This window comes from Chelmon rostratus, chromosome 21 (genome assembly GCF_017976325.1).
Source record: "Chelmon rostratus isolate fCheRos1 chromosome 21, fCheRos1.pri, whole genome shotgun sequence".
NCBI classification, from domain to species: Eukaryota; Metazoa; Chordata; class Actinopteri; order Chaetodontiformes; family Chaetodontidae; genus Chelmon; species Chelmon rostratus.
In genome coordinates this window covers 16,901,737-16,923,129 of record NC_055678.1, presented here as the reverse complement: position 1 = coordinate 16,923,129, position 21,393 = coordinate 16,901,737, and the positions used below count along the sequence as shown (strand labels likewise).

Below are 21,393 nucleotides of genomic sequence, written 5' to 3'. Positions count from 1 at the left end.
AGTAAAAGAAAGAAAAAAAAGGGGGGGAGCTGCCGTTCCATACACTAAGAATGTGGTTTGAGATCCCGCTATGGCTGCTGAGGCAGCATTGTTACCGTCTGGCTTAACTTCCTCAGTCTGCCAAAATGATACATGCTCATTGTTAATTAAAAGGTATCCACACACACACACACACACACACACACACACACACACACACACACATCCGATACAGCAGAAAATTTAACCCGAGCAATTAGGGTCTGGACATTCCCGGCATCACCATTAACACCGGCCCCGAAACACACCTCATCTTGACAATTACAAGCTCAGAAACAGGGAAAAAAAGGTATAGAAGAAGAGACAGGAAAAGAGCAATGGTGAAAAGGAGTTTCTTTCTTTTAATTCAAACCAGACCTCCATATCTGCAGCCCGTTTGCGGCCAGTTTCACCTCTGAAGCAGAGCCCGCTCAGCACAGGATACTGGGGAAATGAAACCCGCAGCATTAGTCTCCCCAACACTGCATATTAATCAGCATTTAATAAAAGGAAAATAAATTGCTCTCCACTCCAAATATTATGAGTGTGAAGCTACCTTTATTTTCATTTCACTGCAGGTTTTTCCTCAAAAAATCTAAAATAAACAGCCCTGGTGAAAGAAGGGGGGAAGGATGGAGGGGAGGAGGGATGGAGACATATGACTGGGGATTAATGTACATGTGCGCGTATAAAAGAAAATCTGAAATTAAATAAACACAAGTTGATGAGGAGAGGACCTTTGACAGGCCTTGCCTTGCCTTGTTCAGGTTTGCAACGATGGCGGCTGTTACCCCAGATCGACGTCTTAGGACACAAAGTTTCCATGTTACAGTAGTGGCTGCTTTCCAGAGGTCTCCTTTTCCATATGTGATTAAAACAAACATGGAAATCACCCCTGAAAGTGACTGCATGGATTGATTATGTCACTGCTGAAGGTAAAAGTCGTCTGTACAGATTTCAGGCATATTTCTTATGGCAAGTAAGCTAGATAATATACTTCACCTGGAATGCAAAGCCACTATCTGTAACAGTTTATTTCCAGGAACACTTCTGTTCTAGTCTGTGTTCAAATGATTCTGGAAATATAGATGTACCAGAAGTTGGTATAAATCGTCTTTTTCTCATCGTTCATCTGTCGTTTCTACTCCTCAGTTGCATAGAAATTATGTTTAAGCTGCCTACAAAATCTAAAATTTAACATTTATAAGATTATATGTTCACCAAACCTAAATCAATGAAATAACAAAGCATGATTTGTATCTGAACTCCACCTTAAAAGCAGCTGTTTATGGTCATTATCGCATGTTTCTTTGGAGGCCCAGATGGATGTAAAGTCGGTCTGATGTCAAAAAATAAATGACAGTAATAGATCACATTGCATACTTATAATAGAAATAAAAAATGATGCAGGTTGTGCATGCAATTGTGGGAGAATAAATGTGCTTTTTAGAATAAAAGAATAAATCAATGAATTTGATCATTTTCATCCACTTTTGAGACGATCCCTAACTTCAACTCATCAACTGTCAAATCAGGATGCATTATCGGATGATGAGGTAAAAACAACAGCAGTCAGGCTTAATGCTGCGCCGGCTGATACATCTGCTGAAAACTTACAAAACCTTATTGAGGATGAACCTCACTCAATGTCTGCTCTTCTCAGCCTGCAGCGTATTTGTTTACAATTTGGCAAGACAGCATCATGGAAAGTCGTGCTGCGTCGGCGTATTAATGTTACTCCAAACTCATCTACGTCCCGATCAAGCAGGAAAATGTACTAAAGTTGCCTGTTCAAATCCCAGCCGGCCCAGCTGGAAAATTCAGCAAGGCTACCTCCTCCTTCGGCAGCTCGTGTTGTCTTTGAGCAAGGTGTTTCGCATGTGACTGCTGACGTGCGGCTGACAGCAGAGAGCTCTGGTTGCACTGAGCAGCTTCCACGTGTCAGTGTGTGACCGTGAGACGGGGCATCGCTGGAAAAGGTCAGATTTGACTCTCCCTGAATAAATACAGGCAAAAATTAAAACGACGTACTGTACATAGGAGCAGTTCAGCTCTGCTTTTGGAGCCACGTGCATCATTTGTGCCAAAAACCGAGTGCTAACTGTCTGCGCAGCGTTAAAGCTGAAGCGTATACTGTATACTGTGCAGACACACCTCTGCTCATAAAGGTATCCATGAGTGTGAACAAGCCCAACACACACTCACTGAGATGCCACACTGCACACACGCTGACACACTGCAGCCCTTTTACCTGCGGGCTCAGCTCTTGCCCCGAGCCTGGTCTCAAGTTACCTGTTTTCCTTCGTGTGAGTGTAAAGTGTATTCATATGCTCCTAAGAGGGCTGAGATTGGAAGGAGACTGTTTTCCCAGTGATAAAAATCACTTGGCACCTAGCGAGGAGCCGGCATCGCAGCACAGGACAGCACAGAACAGAACAGCACAGCACATCGCAGCACATCGCAGCGCAGCGCCGCCCTGGCACAGCTTCAGTGTACACAGGCGGGAAAGGAGGACAAGCCACACGGGTCTGAAGCAATATCGGGGCTCTGCTACTTAACCGCCGGGTTAATAGGTTTCATACTTTATTTTCAGAAGGAAAAAAAGGTAAACACTGGAAATAAATAGAAAAAATACCTTTATGTAAAAAAAAAAAGCTTGCAAATTCAGATGGTTACAGTAGCCACTGTGCAGGCCTCCCTTCATACTTTCATCCTTTAACAATGCTACATTAATATTGCAGATAGTTTTTCATTGAGCACACTGGAGCACAGCTGTATCTCTGCCAGGACCTGTTATTTATCAAACCTGCACATTCAGAATGATCTAATGAGCCAAAAAACAGATGAAAGTGGATAAGACGCATTTATCAAGTGACTTGCTCCTGCTTGAAGTGTCTTTCAAGTGAACATGTGATTAATCATGTTTGCTCAGAGCAGGAATAGCCTATCAGAGACAAGGATTTATCTCACACATGCCGCCATGCGTAGACTTTTTAAAAAACGATTACATTTTACTCAGCGATGTGTTATTCTGCAAGAACATGTCATTAACAACAATCCAAAACGTTGTAAGTATGGATGACGTAATAGAGAACTGGCTGAAATGGGAACAAAGAGGAATTGAAACTGGAGCAGGAAATGTATTCTGCTGCCCTTAAAACATAATATATTAGAGAATTCGTGTAATGACAATACAGCACCACACGCCACAACGATGCATGGGCAGTGATGAGCAACAAAAACCTCTTCTCTTGTTGCTAGCTCCGCTGATACATTTTTAAAAAGTTGTGTTATCATCATATCAAATGTTCAAATCAAATGCATATTGTGGGCTAAAACTACCTTATTTGTCTATATCTCTCTCTATATATATATCTTGAACCTAAGAGGCTTTGAAGAAATTGAGAAATTTGTTGAACAGCTTTTAATCTTAACATTGCTGGCAGTTACAGTTAAAGTGGAGGATTTTTATTTTTATCTGTGTCACTCAAGTCCAAATTTTTGGACTTGAGTGACACTTGCAGTAGTTCGTCAAACACAGGCCCCATGACTACGAATCCCCTCTGGCAGTTGTAAATGGAGAAAACTCAGCAGAAATAACAGTCCTCTCGCAGACATGGTGTATTCAGCAAGCGTACAGTAGAAAGTGGTACCTCCACAATAGCTACAGCTTGACCTTTCTCGGGAGGGATCATTTTCTCCACTTCGGGACTTCAAGAGAGGCCGCTCTGTGTTTCCCACAAAGGGCATTTGTGCTCCGAAACCCTGCATGGCTCTGTGTTGTCTTATGGGAAGTTGTCTAAGCTTCCTATAAGCCCATATTACCCAGACAGACGTCAAAAGGTTTTAGCCCGTGTTTTTCCTGTGCATTAACACTATGTACAGAACCAAATGAGTTTATTAAAAAGTGCTAATTCCAAGCAAACATTGGTGATTGCCAAAATAAAGGTCTTTGATATGAAACAGTGCTGATATATGTCTGGCCGACGCTTGGGAATACCTCTGCGTAGGTATGCATGTGAGTGAGCAGCGCCATCGCAGAAATAGACGTTCCTCCTCGCTACGCCCCCAGTCAGCTGATAGCGGGCGCGTTTCTGCACTGTTTGCAGAAGCTTAGGCCTGGACTTCCTGCTTGGAGTCTTAAACTTGAGTTGCATGGCAAACACAAGGCGCTGCACAATGCCAAGTGCAGGCTAAAGGTGAGGGATTAGCCGCAATAAGCCATCACTTTCGCCCTCTCCACGCACAGACTCGATGTGTAATGTGTCCGAATGGCGGAGGTAAATTGAATACTTAAGCTCGGCACACATAGGTCTCCATATCTTCACTCGCAGCCACCTACATCGCAGCGCTACCTGCCAAACCGCACGGCTGAATGAGCCTATGAGATAGACAGAGTGCTTACTGTACATATGGCCCTCTGCTACTCCACCGCTCACTCACCACAGAGGGCTGCTGCTCCAGGAGGGGGGTCCCGGTGACAGGGGGCCAGTGTTACCTTTAGCCTTGGCTCACTCGCCGTGAAGGATTTAATTCGAAGGCGTTTTTTCTTCATCTTTGTCGCCCTCGGAGTGTTGCTCTGCTTCGCTCTTCGCAGAAGTGATACCTCTGTCTTCCTGTCGTTCCCTTGAGTGGCAATATTTGAATCCTCAGACGGCCCCGCAGTATCAGTTCCTTCCTGAAACAAGCCGACGCTCTCTCCACCCCGTCTCCTTCTCTCTACCTGATGAGAAAGACGTCAGCGGACATTCCTGCATTCCTGGGTGTTAGATGCCGCTTTAATAACGACCCCAGAGGCGGAAACATGATCGCTTCCAGTGTGTTCCTGTCTCTTTCGCTCGGCTGTCCTCTCATTCTGTCTGCTCCCCTCCGTCTTTGTTTCTCTCTGCCTATTCCATCATATTCACCCTCACAATTTTCCCCCCAGAGACAGAAAGCCATATAACACGGCATAGCTGCCTACACACTGGCATCACAAGCAAGGCTAATCTGGCATCAGGACTGCACAGTGTTTACCTGGCACGCTCTTCTTCGGCGGTTACGTCCGCCCACCCTAGTCACCCCTGAGTCAACATCCCCATCACTTCCCAACGCCGTCCGGTCTCCGTCCAGCGCCCAGGCCAAGTTCCTCCCGTGGCTCCCCAGAGGCGGCTCGCTGGCCCCGGGTACAGCTGAGCCACGAGGCTGGGGTCAGCAGAGGTAAGGAGGAAGTAACTGGAGATTTTTAATTACGAGCCTCAGTGGTGCGATGAGCAGCTCAGCTCATGGCTCGGAGTTCAAGAGGACTGAACAAACCAGAGCTTAGTATGGTTCCTGAGTTTTACAGACTAGGCTTTAAAGCTTCGCTTGGCAAGGGCTTGATGTAAAAATACATCCATCTTTTCCGCCTAAATCACAAATTGAGGCAGCTTAAGAAAAGAGTGTGCCATCCCGTATAATTGAGACCCTGTGGATTCACCCTATTCGCCTAAATTATGGGTATGGTCACTGGCTCCAAATCTGTTTGGCACACAGGAAATGTCGACTCGAAACTCAGCAGTGAAATGTAAAACTGTCCCTTAAGCACCAGCAAGCTCAGTCCAGAGAAAGCTGGACGCGTTTCATTATCTCCTTTTCTGTTTAGGTCTGAGGAGTTGCACGACTCCGTCAAAGGAGGCCAAAAAAGCTGCGTTTCTCAGATTCGCTTCTTCGCTTGGCACAACATGTGCTACTTATTTTCTTATTAGCTGATAAAACTACTTCTTCTGTGGTTTCAAAACTGTCACAGTGACTTGTCATAATGAGGAGCAAGTCATTTTTGAGATGTAACAATATCCAGACCTTCCTGTCATTACAAACATGATACTCAAAAAGACATTTCCTGGAGAGATTTGCTGTTGAGGCGAGGAATTAAACAACACGCAAAAAAAAAAAAAAAAACAGCTCCTAAATCCAGAGCAGCACTCCAAATTCTCCTTATGCTGTTCATTACGATTATGCTGTGATCCTCTGTTGACATGCAAAACACTGAAGCACACACCACCAGTTTCTTTCAGATCACAGCAGAATACATTACTCTCCTCAAACTACTCAGAATGGCAAATACTAAATATTAAGACGTCAAAGCTATGGTTAGCAAAAGATGGAAGAAGAAGTGTACGAGACCAACCTAGAAAGGGACGCAAAAGCTATCTGCAATCAGGGGTCTCGCAGCTAGACCCGGACCCAGGTGTGACCCGGGTGTGGAGACCAAACTGGAGATGAAAGAAGGGTGTGCTTTACTCATGAAGTCACCAGAAACACTCCAAATGACTGCGAAGGTTACGCAATGATCAGTGACGTTCAGCCAAGACTCCTAAGACCATAATATGCCAAACGTATGTGGCATCAGATCACAGGGGGCTCGAGTCAATCTCAGCAAGAAGCAGTCACTCGCACTGACGCGCTCTTACCACTCAAAGTCCCCTCAGCTGAAAACCATTCAGCTGACAAAAGGACGACTTCTCACCGCACCTCCCCGACCCCCACCCACCCTAAGCCCTGCTCCTGTTTGCACGCTGAGGCATCTTGATGGCAGGAAAGTCCGACTGAGCAACTTCCTAGCACCACATGTAACACTAGCACAGCGAGTCGGCGCAGACGCGAGGCGAGAGCGGCACCGTGAAGAAAGAGGCATGACCTGCATGGGCACAGAAAACTGGCGCTGTCCAAGCGGTAGGAGGAAATCCAGGGAAGAGTTATTATTGCGGCTGGAAGGTGCTGCCGTGTTGGCGGAGCGTTATGAGGTGGACACTTTGAGTCAGCACTGCAGTAACTACCGATCTCATTTCTCCATCAGCACAGCGCAAAGTGACTTATTACATGTTCAAGTGTTGTGTAACAAACCATTTGCTGGATTGTATTATTCAGAGCTAATTCAGATGCAGACATTTTAACCAAAAGTTAGCGTTAGACTTGTTGATTAAGCCTTGTAAGGGAACAGTAACTTCTCTGCTGGCTCAATGACGAAAAAAAACAGATGTAGGGAGTTGTAATTTCTTATGGTGATGGTCAGTAAATGATATCATTTACAAAGTAATACCCCTTCAAAGCCACACCTGCCATGACCTCACAAACAATTAGAGAAATTCAAATCAAACCCCACGAGTCAATTGTCGGTTTAAAAGGTAAAGTCGAGGTAACAAGTGACTCCTGACAATGGATTTGTTGGCTCCCATCTGAATCTTATTTAGAGCGGGGCTGTGACTCATGCAGACAATCACACAGAGCTTTGAGAGATAAACTCTGCTCAGAGAGGCTTAGCGTGGAATCAAACAATCAGGACGCTGCAGGAAGACTTTGACAACGTGAAAGCTCCTGAGGTGATGGGACCAGATGTGGCGAATCAGGACTGGACGCGATACCACAGCCGGCTCGCTTTACATCAGCACGGCTACCACAACGGCTCGAACACAATGCGCAAACGTGGGTGTAATTCTGCAGGGCGCTTATTCAAACGCGCACTCACGGATGACGCAACGCCGCATCGACAGTGTTTAGTGCGCGGTTGCCAGCACGCCACATGTTTATTGGTTTAAATGGGAAAATACAGTGTGTGATGAGCGCTGATGAAGATTTGTGGCGAGGTTAACTTTCACCGTCTTTTGTCATGAAGGCAAATCAAACATGAACAACATCAGCTGAATGAATGATTCATGAGTTCATGTTCTCGTCTTGACTGCCAAGAATCTGAGCATTTATGGACTGCAGAAAAAAAGTGTTGAAAGAAAGAAGTTATTCAAATGTGCATTATGATGTTTAGCATCTTTAACAAAGCCACCTTGTTCCAGCATCGAGTGTGGCTTTGATAATGACCACTGTTTGCGCAGGGTTAAAAGTTGTGTCGAGCAACTTCACGATGATCTAACTTTCAAAATGTTTCAACCTGGATTCATCCTGCTCTCCATTTTGGAAAAAGGAACAATTTCAAACTATAAAAATAAATGATGGCGCTACAATCAACCAATCAATGTGTCAAGACAAATGAAAAGCTTGTTCTCAAGCCAACAGGCAAAACAGAATCGCTATTCCAGCACTGATGTATCACTTCAATCACTTGTGTCCATGCAGAACGGTCCACTGACGATGTCTTTTATAGAACAACCAGAGAGTCACAGTTCACCAGTCTCTGCTCTGAGCTTTAAATTAAGTGAGAAGAGACATGCTCATTACATTCACAGCTTTTAACACATTTTCTTTGACGACACCTGGAATTGATGAAAGTCGAAAGCTTGTCCTTCATCCATCATCATCATTATCACCACTGACACCTCAGTCGATATTACACTGCTGTAGTTTCAACAGCGCAAACTGCAACTAGCTGCTCACGGTGGAGATAAAAATGGGTGTTTTTTACTGAATTTTCTCATGCAAAACCCAGAACAATCCAGAGCAAGAGCACTGGACATCTGCAAACTGCACCAAGTGTGTTGTGTGCAATAGGGCTGAAGCAGATCTATGTTAATGCAGCTCTTATGTAGCTGGCAAGAATGAAAATAAAACAGTCTTGTTTGTGTGGTGCCACTTATGACGTAGGATTACACCTACACTAGAGGCGGGAGACACCACACCCCGACGTGAGTCCTCAAATCTGCACAAGGTTGCTGGGTCTGGGTTACAAGACAGCGAGCGGATGCTGCCGGCTCGGCACGCGATCACCGCATGCAGCCCGAGTTATGGAAGCCCGGAGCCGGACATGTCAGAGTTTCACAGAACTTCAGTGGGTACAGTCAGCTCCCCTCAGCGTCCCAGCTCCTCTCACTTCACGCCGCCTTTACACGGACGGATGGAAAGTCACAGTGCTGCACTGTATCCTGCCCTCTGTGGCCCAGCTCGCTTCCCCGTGTCTCCCCACATGCTGACATATGTCCAAAAGAGGAGGTTTATTTAAGTGAATATCAGATAACTTAACAAACAACTAAAGGAAAGACTGAAAAAGACCTTGAAAAAACCCTGAGATGTATTATATGAACTGTATCTACTGGGGGGATGGACCGAGGTGACAGAAATACTCTTTCTTAAAGTAGCCATACTTGTTTAAGCACATTATTAATATTACAAAATAAGTCAAAACAAGGAAGATTACTGCAAAGGTGTCCAGAAATGAATGTCATTTGATTTCTGACACTTACTGATTTATATTGGACTCGCATGAACATGTATTTTAGTCTCTCAAGGAGACTTTAAGTGCTAAAAGATAAGGACCTGGCAGACTAGGTGCAGGTCAGGCAGTCGTGGTCCAGTGTTTCCATTTGTCCAACACTTTAGTTAAAGACCAAACCCCTGCAAAACTAATGAGCCTCAGCTGTACCTCAGCACTAATCAGCAGATGTTAAATGCTAAACTAAGATCGATAACAAAACATCGACATGTCAGCATTGTACCTGTGAGCTTGCTACCACACTGATATGAGCATTTAGGTCAAAGAACAGTGCCTACAGTAAGTACTGCTAGAGCGTAGCTGTAGCCTCAGTGTGCTAAACGCTAGCTGCGTTGCACAGTGTTGTGTCATTTGATGCACGTTTGATGGGCATTTTGGGGAGTGACTGCGATGAAAGTGCCCTTTGAAGTTGATATCACTAATGCATCCAAGCAAATGATGTCTACAAGCATTTTACTCGAGCAAATAAATAAGTACAATAACTGGTAACCAGCTGGTAGACAAATATTTGTGACATAATGCTTATGGATGTAATTTTGTTGTATAATAACCAAAAATCCTTTGCAGGAAAAATGCAGGATTCATGCCAGAAGGGCGACTGCACAGTTTAATTCTCACCACTGTTTAACAAATGGCTTTTCTGTTTTGCAAAATTGGCGGCAAGTATTTATGCCATAAATGTTTCTAAGTCTTCCTTCCTTTAAAAGTGGTCTTTTAATCCGGATGGCTGCGGTGAAAGCAGGATGGAGGTTTCAGCGGAGGGACGCAGCTGAAGCGAGCCGGCCAAAGCAGCCAGACATCATCACTGTTTCATTAAGTGGATCTCTCTGTGCGTGTGTATGTGTGTGTGTGTTATGTGTGTGTGTGTGTGTGAGGGAGAGAGAGCGAGGTGACTGACGCAGGTTTTCTGTAGGACCAGGAAAACTGGAAGAATGACAGCAGTGACATGCTTTCAGGTTTGATCCATCTCAAGTCCTATTACATTTGAATAGGCAATATTAATAAATACTCGTTTCCTGGTCTGCAAGAAGCTGCTGCAGATTTGCACATTACAGATAACTAAACAAAACATTAACCAATCTCTGAACACAGTGCTGCAATACTTGGTGTGAGTTTTTTCTTCTCTTGTCTTCTTAGTCCAGATGCATTTCATGTCTCCTGCCTCTGAACGGGGATGAGATGAGTCTTTGTGGTTGGCCGTTACGGAACATGTAACATTTAGCTGGTTCAAAGATTCAGATTTGCCAAAAACGTCTCAATTCAAGGTCTGCACCGACTAGCTCTCACTGCGCTATCCACCCCTCCTGACTTGTAGTTTGAAGCTTGTGTCGGATCCATCCTCCCTGGATCTGACAGTGACTCAGATTACGTGCACAAAATATTCCAAAAAAAGTCAAAAAGTCAATTCCCATGAAGCTGTTTACACATCTAATGAATATTCCACAAATATTCCGTGCGCATGCAGCTGTGCATGACAAACATAGTCTCCCGTTTCCCCTCGTTCAGCCACCTCCTTGAAAAGGTCAGCTTCGCAATATTTGCCCAGAAACCTGCTGATAGATGATTCTTTTCTACCTTGCATTTCTGCCTCCGCCTGGCACCAAATCCCAAATATTGTGAATGATACTGGAATGCCAGCGTGTATGTAAATGTGGTCATTGTGTGGACCCGAGGACTGTGAGCTATGGCTGAAAGAGCCAAAAAGTTAGGAAGTGGATGTGGAGTTAAGATGAAAACTGTTTTTTATGCTGTGCTGCTGCTGACTTGCATACATAGAAAATCTCCTTCATCTGACGCATCAGAAAATGCTGTTTTTCAGTATATTTTCATCATTATATTATAAACTTATCATGTGTTATTTGATTTAATGAGGCGTCTTCGCTGGCTAGAAAGAGATGCTCAGAGTTTATTTAGGAGCTTACAATGCACATGCACAGCTAAGATTAGATTTGCCTCCACCTGACACCAAATAACCCTAACAAGCATGCCAGATCATTACACCCTGCAAGGCACCAATTACCATACCACAGGTGTAAAGACAGAGAGGGGCCCAGAGAGGCGACGCAGCGCCGCTGGCCGAGAGACAAGCTGGAACTGTTACAGAAGGGAGAGGACCGAAAACACACCGAGGAGTCATCGCCCTCCCTTCACCGCTCCATCCTGCCCCCAGCACAATTCAATAAGCTGCAAAAATGTGCTGCGTTATAGTTGGATGTCCTCCGTCGCTCAGAGTAGCGTTTCGCTGCGTCAGAGCTTTTCTCCCGCAATCTCCGCCCGAATCGTGGGTGCTGCTCTCCGTCCAGGGAAGGAAGGAAAGGAGGAGGGAGTTTTCCAGTGGCACGAGCCACCCGCTGACAACTGCCACCCCCCCCCCACCCCGCCGAAAACCACCCCTCACACACACACACCACACACACACGCGGCCTCCTTTGCCTAAACCCAAACAACTGCTCAGCATTAAGGTGTGGATCTGTCATTAGTTAGCTGGGCCTGGCTGGGTGAGACCATTGTTATTGTTAAAGCGAGGGCTGTTTGCACAAGCCATATCTTCGGAGGGAAACGGTACTCCTCTGCGGCTTTTTCGACTCGGCCCGGGCGGATTGGGTTTCCTCTCGCTTTTCCAACCTCTCGTACAGTGTGGTATGATCGGCTAACGCGCATATTTTAATCAGCAACAACTCAGGTTGCTGGGAAATGTGTCCGGGGGCATGAAGCGATCGGGTCTGTTTTCTGCAGGATTTAGTCTGGAGGGGAGTGTTGACTCGCTAACTTTTGGACGGGATTATCTAGGATGATTTTCAGCTCAGATTTTTGCTTAGGTAATGTCATTTGAAAAGGGGGGGGAGAGAAGAAAACAGAAATATTGAAGAAACAGAGAGACGGGAGGAGAGTCTGGCAGCAGGAGTTGGGTCAGTGATGGATGGCAGACAGATGAATCCTCCCCGGGAGTTGCCTGGGTCTTTTCTAAGTGTTGTTTAAACAGCGTGAGGAGCAGAATGACGTTCAGTCAACAGACACCCGGTGCCCAGACGCTCAGATCAGAGCGGAACAGACACACACTGGCTCGCGGCTGTTATTAATCACCCCGAACCTTCTAAGAATGGCACGTCACACCTATCTGACGGCTGCGGGCACCGGGAGATGAGATGCTTCCTTCAGATTCCCGCTTCGGTATTTGAATACCTGTGATCCTCCCCGTCCTTCATCAGTTTATCAAAGTGTGGCATCATGAGACCATTTAAAGAACTGATGCTCTACCTAACCAGGTTGGGTCAGGGTTAAAGTCAGTTTCAGTCAACAGGAGAACCGTGCTGGTGGGTGCTAGGCGATGTTAGCTAGACATTAGTAGAAACACACTGTTGGAAGAGTTAGCATTTTTGGAAGTCAACTTACATCAACCTAGAGATATGCGTCAATCTTGTCCATGTTTGTCGCCATTTTTAAGGTAGTTTTTCTGTCACTGTTTTTCATGGATGTGGCCATTTCTTTATTAGACACATCCCCATTGCTTGTTTCAATAACTGGGTTTCCTTCCAGCTGCATCACAAATTTTCATCTTATGCAAACTGGCCAGAGAAAATGCTATTCAGTGCTTGTGTCCATCCACAACCGTTATGCAATTATTATGAGCTGGTTCATTAAGATAAATAGGTGTTGTCAGGCAGAAAACCATCATACCACTGCAGAAGAAGAGGGCGAACAAGATGACAGCATTAAAAGCACAGTAGTCGAACCTCAAAAGATGAACAAAATGCAGAAAGAGGGAAATATGACATTTCTCTTAAATTCATGTATTAATGTGAGGAAGGTTCTTCTCAACAGTCATGTGAGTTGAATGTTTGCTATGTCAGAAATTATTAGAAAAAGGTGTTTCCATCTCACATTAAAGCCACCACAAGCATGCTTAAAAACACTGAGGAAAGGTTTTTGAATTCTGCTGTTTCCACCAACCTTTTCCAATGCGATATTTCAAAATATGCAACAAAACACGTTGATGGAAACGGGGCAAACGAGCTCCAGACATATGTCAACTGCCAAAAAGAGAAATGTGGGCTTAGTCTCACAGGTCTGGAACCAGGGTGCAACAAAACCAGTAAAGGATGCACTGTGTGAAACGTTTGTAGTCTGTATTTTTGAATTAAAATCATAGAGAGCATCTTTTCTTTAAATGACAAGTGCAACTAGTACATTAATAATGGCTGCATTCCATTTAGGCGTGGCAGTGCCAGGTACCTGGCTCTATGGATTGTACTACTGGCACACAGAAATTCAAAATCCATCTTAATGCTGTTTGTTAGACCTGTGCGTTCCCTGCTATGACTCGTCGAAATGCCACGAGAAAGACCTGCGGCCACGTTCACCTCATGTCGTTTAAACCCTAATTGCAAGCAACTGATCTGGAAAAAAGTTGGTCCCATCCGCCTCCTAGTTGTAATTCTGAGTTGGAGACAACAGAAATCAACAAACTGTCTTCAGCTAATTTCATTTAAATGAAGGTCCTCAAAATACACGGCAAAAGTCACAAACTTACACAATTTAAATGGTGTGACTACATGGTAGTACTGGGGTCACCTTGCATGCACACTCCCGGTCCAGAATGACCGGGAGGTTTTCCTGTTCTTCCCATTCTGCCGACATTCCACGAACGCACCATATATCTTCTTTCTGACTGAAAACAACAGGATTTGTGGGAAATGTAGTGTCTTGAGACAGATGCTAACAAAAATAATTCACTGGGTCATGGTCATTATACCAAGGGTAATACAGGTAAATTAATATTAAAATGCTGATGTTAAAATTGGGAAATTTTGCACCTTTAAAATAAAAACAAAATCCCAGAAAGCAGGATTTGTGACTCCCATCGGTGAGGAGCTCAGAAAAGTCCAGCTGGGACTCCCAAAGAAAAGCAGACAGAGTTTGGCAGTTGACTCCCAGTGTTTGCTCAGATTTTTTACGCTGTAGCTCCAAGTCAAGATGAGAAGTTTCCCAAGACCTCGCCCTGCCCGCCTGCCCCCACCGGCCTCTGGTCGTCCCCGGGCCGCCTGAAAGACCAGAGGACGGACGCCGCTCTGATCCCGCGGCAGCTCCGGAGCCGCAGGCGCAAAACGGAAGCGACTGAAGCGGCGAGTTCCGGAGTAAATGAAATATCTACCCGGGAGAGTGCTTATTATCGAACAGTTGTCATGTGAATCCTTCTTTGAGTCACACTTGCCTGCGTGACATGTGGAGGAGGAGGAGGAGTGTATTCAGGTGTGTTCGACCATATGTCGATCTCAGTTTTGTTTTTCTTCCAGTTTTGACAAGATGCCTCGTGGGCGTGGAGGTCACGCGCGCCGTCACTCGGTGTGTGTGCGTGTTTACATGTGCGTTCTGGGTGCGCAGATGTGCCAGGTGACTGCTCTTCACTGCCAGTGCTCAAGGTTCACTCAGTGTTTTGTTTTATGCCTTTACGTCCTCTAACTTGCCGTCTTGTTTCTCTTATCGCCAACATCCTCCTATTCTCGTGGCCCTGCTTCTTCGTCTTCCGTTCGCGCGTCTGATTTTCCTCTGTGTCCTTCCACCTCACCACCTTCTCCCTCCATGTTCCTCCAGCTTCTCCTCTTTCCAAACCTCCATTAGCCGTGTTTACTCTGTCAACAGCGACACCGTGTTTTCCACCCCTCTGCCGCAGCTCTGTGAGTCAATGCGCTCACGCCTCCGTAGCTTTACAAGCAAACACGGTCGCCTTTTGGTGGCCTCGCGTAACGGCGCGCGGCGCACACGCCGCCGCAGCGACGTCCCACGAGCTATTAACGCAGAGCCAAACTGCTCCCCTCTATTTGTGTTCAAAGTGAGCATCTTAAATAAGCATGTCTCGTGTAAATAAACTCGCCGGGGAGCGAAGGACTCGCCGATGTTAGGCTTTAGTGTTTTGGAACCACAGGCCTAATTGGTCAGGGAGAGAAAGAATTACTGGGTGATTCAGAGTTTGAGCTTTCTGGCTAAATGCAAACAAGCAACGCTACAGCATTCAGAGGCAGGGTTAGAGAAAGGGAAAGCAAAAAAAAAAAAAGATTTGTATCTGCTGAAAAAAATGTGGGAGTCCGTATGTGTGGCTACAGAGTGACCAAGCGAGCAGCCCGCTGAAATTAGCTCTCCCGGACATCTGCGAGCGATTAAAAGCGACTTCAGGTAGCACATGTTGTCCACATTAGCCTGAACTGAGATTTACATTTCCACATCTCCACAAAGCATAATAAACAATCAAAGGGGGCGTGTGCAGGCGGGTTACCATCAGCGACCACAGAACACTTCACGTTACTCTCACTGGAGGGTCGCACTGTGCTTTGGCAGAGGAGAGAGGACAAAGGCAGAGTGTGTGTGTGTGTGTGGTGAGGTCACTGCTGATAAGGATTTTCTATTTAAAATCTAAAATGGTCACAAATATGTTGAGCAGCAACAATATTAAAAATGATTCTTACACATTTATGTCTCAGAAATATGAATCCATTATTTTAGTATGTGGTCATACTATTTTTACAGATAATACTTCTGTACTTTTGCTTAAGATTTCAAATGCATGACTTTCACTTGGAAGGGAGTATTTTTTACAATGTATTGCTACTTTTACTTAAGTAAAGGATCTTGATGCTTCATCCACTACTGATACTTGCAGTGATGGCACTACATTTATACAAGTGTTCTTTGACAAAATGATGCCTGATGAGATTAAACGCGGAAAAATAATGTTTCAGACAGCAGGTAAACTAACACCTATCCTGATGAGTTGGAAAAGAAGTTTCACATATCTGCAGAATTCCAAAATGGATATAAAGTTGTAACTCTGTGCAACACAACTCATAAAAGTCCTCAAATTTATGAGGAACATTTGGTGAAAAAAAAAAAAAAAAAGGAAGGCCGGTGCAGAAGTTGAACAGTCAGCAAATTGAACAGAATTCACCATTCACGGGATTATTGCTCTGTTGTTGGAAATGAGATGAACGACACAAATCAGAAGCTGATGTTTGACAGCAACTGTTGCACTGCAGCATTCTGCTGGAGCTCCCTCCTCCTCCTCCTCCTCCTGCTGCTGCTGCTCCCAGCAGGGGAAGGGACGGAGTATACCGGTTCCTAGACTGCTGTCTCCCCCTATTGACGAGATGATTTAACTGTGGGTATGGAGCCAGTGTGGAGAAAGGCACTGAGAAACACAAGAAAATGTTTGTAAAAGTAGAAACAGAAAGTGCCGATAGCCGTTTAAGATGCTGAAGTCATAAAATTACATCGTTTCACTGCTTTCTTTGTTACTTGAGGAATGATCTTTAACTTGCCACATTATTTTGCCATAAATTTATTTATCTTTCAATGTTTCCTTCATAATAAAAATGTTCACTTTTATATAGAGGATAGAAACAAATGTCCTACATATCTGATTTAAATGGTGGAAATCATTCTTTGAGGAAAATCCATCTGAATTAAACAGCACATATACTGGCTGGTAGGCAGAGTGTGTATGTTTGAGAGAAAGTGTGTGTGTGTGTGTGTGTGTGTGTGTGTGTGTGTTTTCTGTGGTGGTTATTGGAGGGGGGAAACTGGGATCAAATTCCTCTACTTTGGCGTCACGTGCTATCGCCCAATCAGGTTCGGGCTTTCCTGTGCGGCATGGTAACGCTGTTATAAAGGCCGTCTGCTGTCCGTTTGCAGTTCAAAGCACGCGTTCTGGGGATTGTACTTGGAGACCAGAAAGGAGCACTTTACCATTTCATCCTTCCGAGTTTAAAGCAAACTCTTACCCGCTGGCTTGTTTTTTGCCGTTTCAAGCGCGGACCCGCTTGCAGAAAACACGCTCATCCTATCGGAGCCCGCCAGACGCTCATGCGTAAAGACACTCGCTCTCCAGATCGGTTTTACGCACCGGAGCAGAGGAGAGTCAGCTGAATTTTCTGTGCACTTCTCTCAGTTGAAAGACTTTGATCAAGCTCATCCTGGCACGGTAAAGTCCATTTAGAGACTCTTCCTCTCGCGAGAAAGCAGAAATAACCGCCCCGTTTCACGCGTAATTTGGTACCAAACAGTTTTTCGTATGAATCTCCTCGACCCTTACCTGAAGATGACGGAGGAACAAGACAAGTGTCTCTCTGATGCCCCGAGCCCGAGCATGTCCGAGGACTCCGCGGGCTCTCCGTGCCCGTCCGGCTCTGGCTCCGACACCGAGAACACCCGGCCGTCGGAGAACGGGCTGCTCAGAGCGGACGCAGACTTCAAGAAGGACGAGGACGATAAGTTTCCCGCTTGCATCCGTGACGCCGTGTCCCAGGTGCTCAAGGGCTACGACTGGACCCTCGTGCCTATGCCAGTGCGCGTTAACGGATCTTCTAAGAACAAGCCTCACGTTAAGAGACCGATGAATGCCTTCATGGTGTGGGCTCAGGCTGCGCGGAGGAAGCTGGCGGATCAGTACCCACACCTGCACAACGCGGAGCTCAGCAAAACTCTGGGGAAACTCTGGAGGTGAGTGTGAATGCTGCGCTTTTACACAGATTTAGAATGCATTTTTTTTTGTTCACTTTTTGTTTTACTTCGTTTCTGTTTTGCACATGAACCATTTACACTTCTGTGCAAGCCAAATCAGCTCAACGACTTGAAGTATTTAGACAGCTTTTTTTTTGTCTTGGAATAGATTTAAAGTAGTGTAATAGTACATTAATGTTCCTTTTTACGCACAGACTTCTCAACGAAGGGGAGAAGCGGCCGTTCGTGGAGGAGGCTGAGCGGCTCCGTGTGCAGCACAAGAAGGATCACCCGGACTACAAATACCAGCCCCGGCGGAGAAAGTCGGTGAAGAACGGACAGAGCGAGTCGGAGGACGGCAGCGAGCAGACGCACATATCCCCTAACGCCATCTTCAAAGCTCTCCAGCAGGCGGACTCCCCGGCCTCCAGCATGGGAGAGGTCCACTCTCCGGGTGAGCACTCAGGTGAGCAGAAGTAAAATACGCTTTTTTTCCCCCAGTTCTCTCAGAAGTGATTTAACTCAGTGCTTGTTTGAATGCCTCATGTTCTCTCTGGAGATCTTTTAAACACCATTTTGCAGCCCTGTTGGTTTGCTTAAAAAAGTATTAAAGTGAATACTTATTGAATATAGAATGCAAAATCTGATCTGTCTATTTCTTTTTTACCTTCCAGGCTCCCAGGGCCCCCCTACCCCTCCCACCACCCCAAAGACTGATGTCAGCTCAGGCAAGATGGACCTAAAGCGTGAAGGTGGCCTCCGCTCCCTGCCCGATGGCCCTGGAGGGCGCCAGCTCAACATCGACTTCCGCGATGTGGACATAGGGGAGCTGAGCAGCGACGTCATCTCCCACATCGAGACATTTGACGTCAACGAGTTCGACCAGTACCTCCCGCCTAATGGGCACCCCGGCTCTGCTAGCGGCCCTGGCAACACCACCCCAGTCAGCTACACCGGCACCTACAGCATCAGCAGCGGCGCCCCTGTCAGCCCGCAGGCAGGAGGCGTCACGGCCTGGATGGCTAAAAGCCAAAGCCAGCAGGGACAGCAGCAGCAGCACACCCTGACCACCCTGGGGAGCGGCGGCGGCAGCTCAGAGGCGGCTCAGGCCCAGCACAGGACCCAGATCAAGACGGAGCAGCTGAGCCCAAGCCACTACAGCGAGCAGCAGGGCTCCCCTCAGCACGTCGCCTACAGCCCCTTCAACCTGCAGCACTACAGCCCCTCCTCCTCCTACCCGGCCATCTCCAGGGCGCAGCAGTACGACTACTCCGACCACCAGGGGGGCAACACCGCTGCCGCCTCCTACTACAGCCACGCGGGGGCGGGGCAGGGCTCGGGGTTGTACTCGACTTTCAGCTACATGAGCAGCCCCAGCCAGAGGCCCATGTACACGCCCATAGCCGACAACACGGGGGTGCCCTCCATCCCTCAGAGCAGCCCGCAGCACTGGGAGCAGGCTCCGGTTTACACCCAGCTCACCAGACCCTGAGCCGCCCCGGCAGACTGAGAGACAACACACACACACACATGACATGTACAGCCACACACATCAAACACACACTCACTCCAATACACTTTACCCCAGGGAGAGCTCTTCGTCCAGAGCCGCTCCCTGGGTCAGACACTTGAATTAGAAGAAGAGGAGAGCTGGACTTGTGATTGGCTCACGTCGTGCCTTGCTATTGTATCTTGATAGAAACTATATATATTTTTAGAGAGATGAGAAGACTTAGGAAAATCCTCTGTGAGGACTTATTGATTGTTGATATTTCAGTAGGTACTGTGTATGTTTCTTTTTGTTCTTTCCCTTCATACGCTGGCAGTTTGTAACCCGTGGGGGTGGGGGAGGGTTTGGGTAATTATTTGTACCTGTAGATATAAAACAAAAAGCTTTATATGTCAAACAGTTCGGCAACTAACCACTCATGGTAGTGCAGTATCTGGTTCTCTGATCACTTTCACACATGGATCTGTGTTTATTTTTTTTTTTATCGCTTGCGCTTTTCTGTGCCATTCAGCAAGTATGGTTTGTATTTAAGCTGTTGATTTTTTTTTTTCTCAAGTTATGTGTCACGATCATTGGAGGAGCTATTAGGCAATACAGAGAATGAGAGGAGAGACTCGGTTTCACAATGCTGTGCTGTCTTGACGGGGGGAGACTGCAGCCCTTTCCACCATCCGTGCCTTGGATTTTTACTTCTTTCAAACTTTGCGTACGTGTGTGTGTGTGTTTGTGTGTGCGCGTGCGTGTATGCATGTGGCCACAGCTGAGATTACACTTACCGTCCAACAGCGTGTGTTTGACAGCTACAGGAAGTCACCTTTGACCCCTTGGGTGCCCCCTCCCCCCCCCTGCAGTCTCTCACCATGCTGGTGTCCAAAACACTCCCCTCACCCCTCCCTTCTGGTCAAATCCAGTTTAAAACTTTATTTATTTATTAGCTTTAATTTTATTTCAAAGTAATTATTTTGCATACTATTCTTATAACTAATGAATTGTCCCCTTTGCAGTGTAATTGCATATAATTCCCCCCGTTTTTTCATTTTGATTTTCAAGCCAGGGGTACTTAGAAAAAATGGTACACGTTGTAATCGTCTTTTTTTGGTTTATTTATCTTATGTAAATGTCTATTTTAAGTATGTATTTGCCTTTTTCTGTGGGTCGGGGGGGGGGACTATCTAACGAAATGTGTACGGATTATTTGTTATTTGTGAATTATCTTTGAGTTGGACTTATGGCTGAAAGAACTGGAAAATGTTATCTCAGTTGCAAGGTTTTTACAGTTTTTTTTCTTCTGTTTTTGTTTGTGCCATCAGCAGGGGGACTGTGCATCCTCTCTGCTCCGCAAGCTCCATTTCCCTTTCTCTCAATATCAAAGAACTGATGTTTCCAATACTCTTTTTTTCCCTCTGTGATCTTGCCATGTATTTGTACTGTCTTTAAAGAATCTTTTGTATATGTATTTGCAATAAAAAAGAAAAAGCTATTGAAAAAAAGGCTTTTGTCGTGCATCCCTCGGGCTAAAACTCAGGGAAAGATCCAGTTGTGCAACATCAGCGCGCTATATTACGGACGACAGCGAAGCACCTTCCAACACATCGCACTTCTTGTGTTTTCCACACGGCTGAGTCAGTGAAAGGGTTAAGAGATGAGCGCCAAGAAACAGGACGAGTGTTTGTTTTCCCAGAAGCCTTGTTTTTTTTCCCCCTGCTTTTATTTTCTTCTTCCCTCACTCCCTGTCAGCTGGTAGCAGCAGGGGGTGAGGCTCTGGGGGACCTGGAGGGGGGGCACTCGATATAGCAAGTGCTGTAAAACTACTGAAAAGAATCAGAAATGATTTCAATAGAAGATACTTGGGAGGGAAAGAAAGCGGGGTGAGCAGGTCCTTCTTCGATAAAATCCTGGTAGGGGAGGAAGAGATTCATGCAAAGCAGCTACATTCTGGACTGTAACAGCCTTTTAGCTTTAGCTTTGCCCTGCATGCATGTGAACGCAAACCTAGTAAGTCCAACTCAGGTTACTTTTCATGCATTAGCTTCAGATGGTCACTCAGACTGCACAGCGATCAAGCTAAAAACGCAGGTTAAGCATTTTTTTACTTCATTTCTGAAAGTTACATTTGGAACATATACAAAGCATCGATGGATACAGATGCAACTACACGAACACACAATCCGATGCAACCCAGTGCAATTAGTACTGT

General features: G+C 45.8%; 1 protein-coding gene across 1 annotated transcript; it reads left to right on the top strand.

Moving 5' to 3' along the window:
* Nucleotides 1–16,902: 16,902 nt before the first annotated feature.
* LOC121625388 (transcription factor Sox-9-A-like) lies at nt 16,903–20,629 on the top strand. Its single transcript, XM_041963480.1, has 3 exons — nt 16,903–17,686; nt 17,902–18,152; nt 18,361–20,629. Exons 1-3 carry the CDS (start codon nt 17,259–17,261, stop codon nt 19,176–19,178), a joined length of 1,497 nt encoding a protein of 498 aa, XP_041819414.1. The 5' UTR covers nt 16,903–17,258; the 3' UTR covers nt 19,179–20,629.
* Nucleotides 20,630–21,393: the final 764 nt, after the last annotated feature.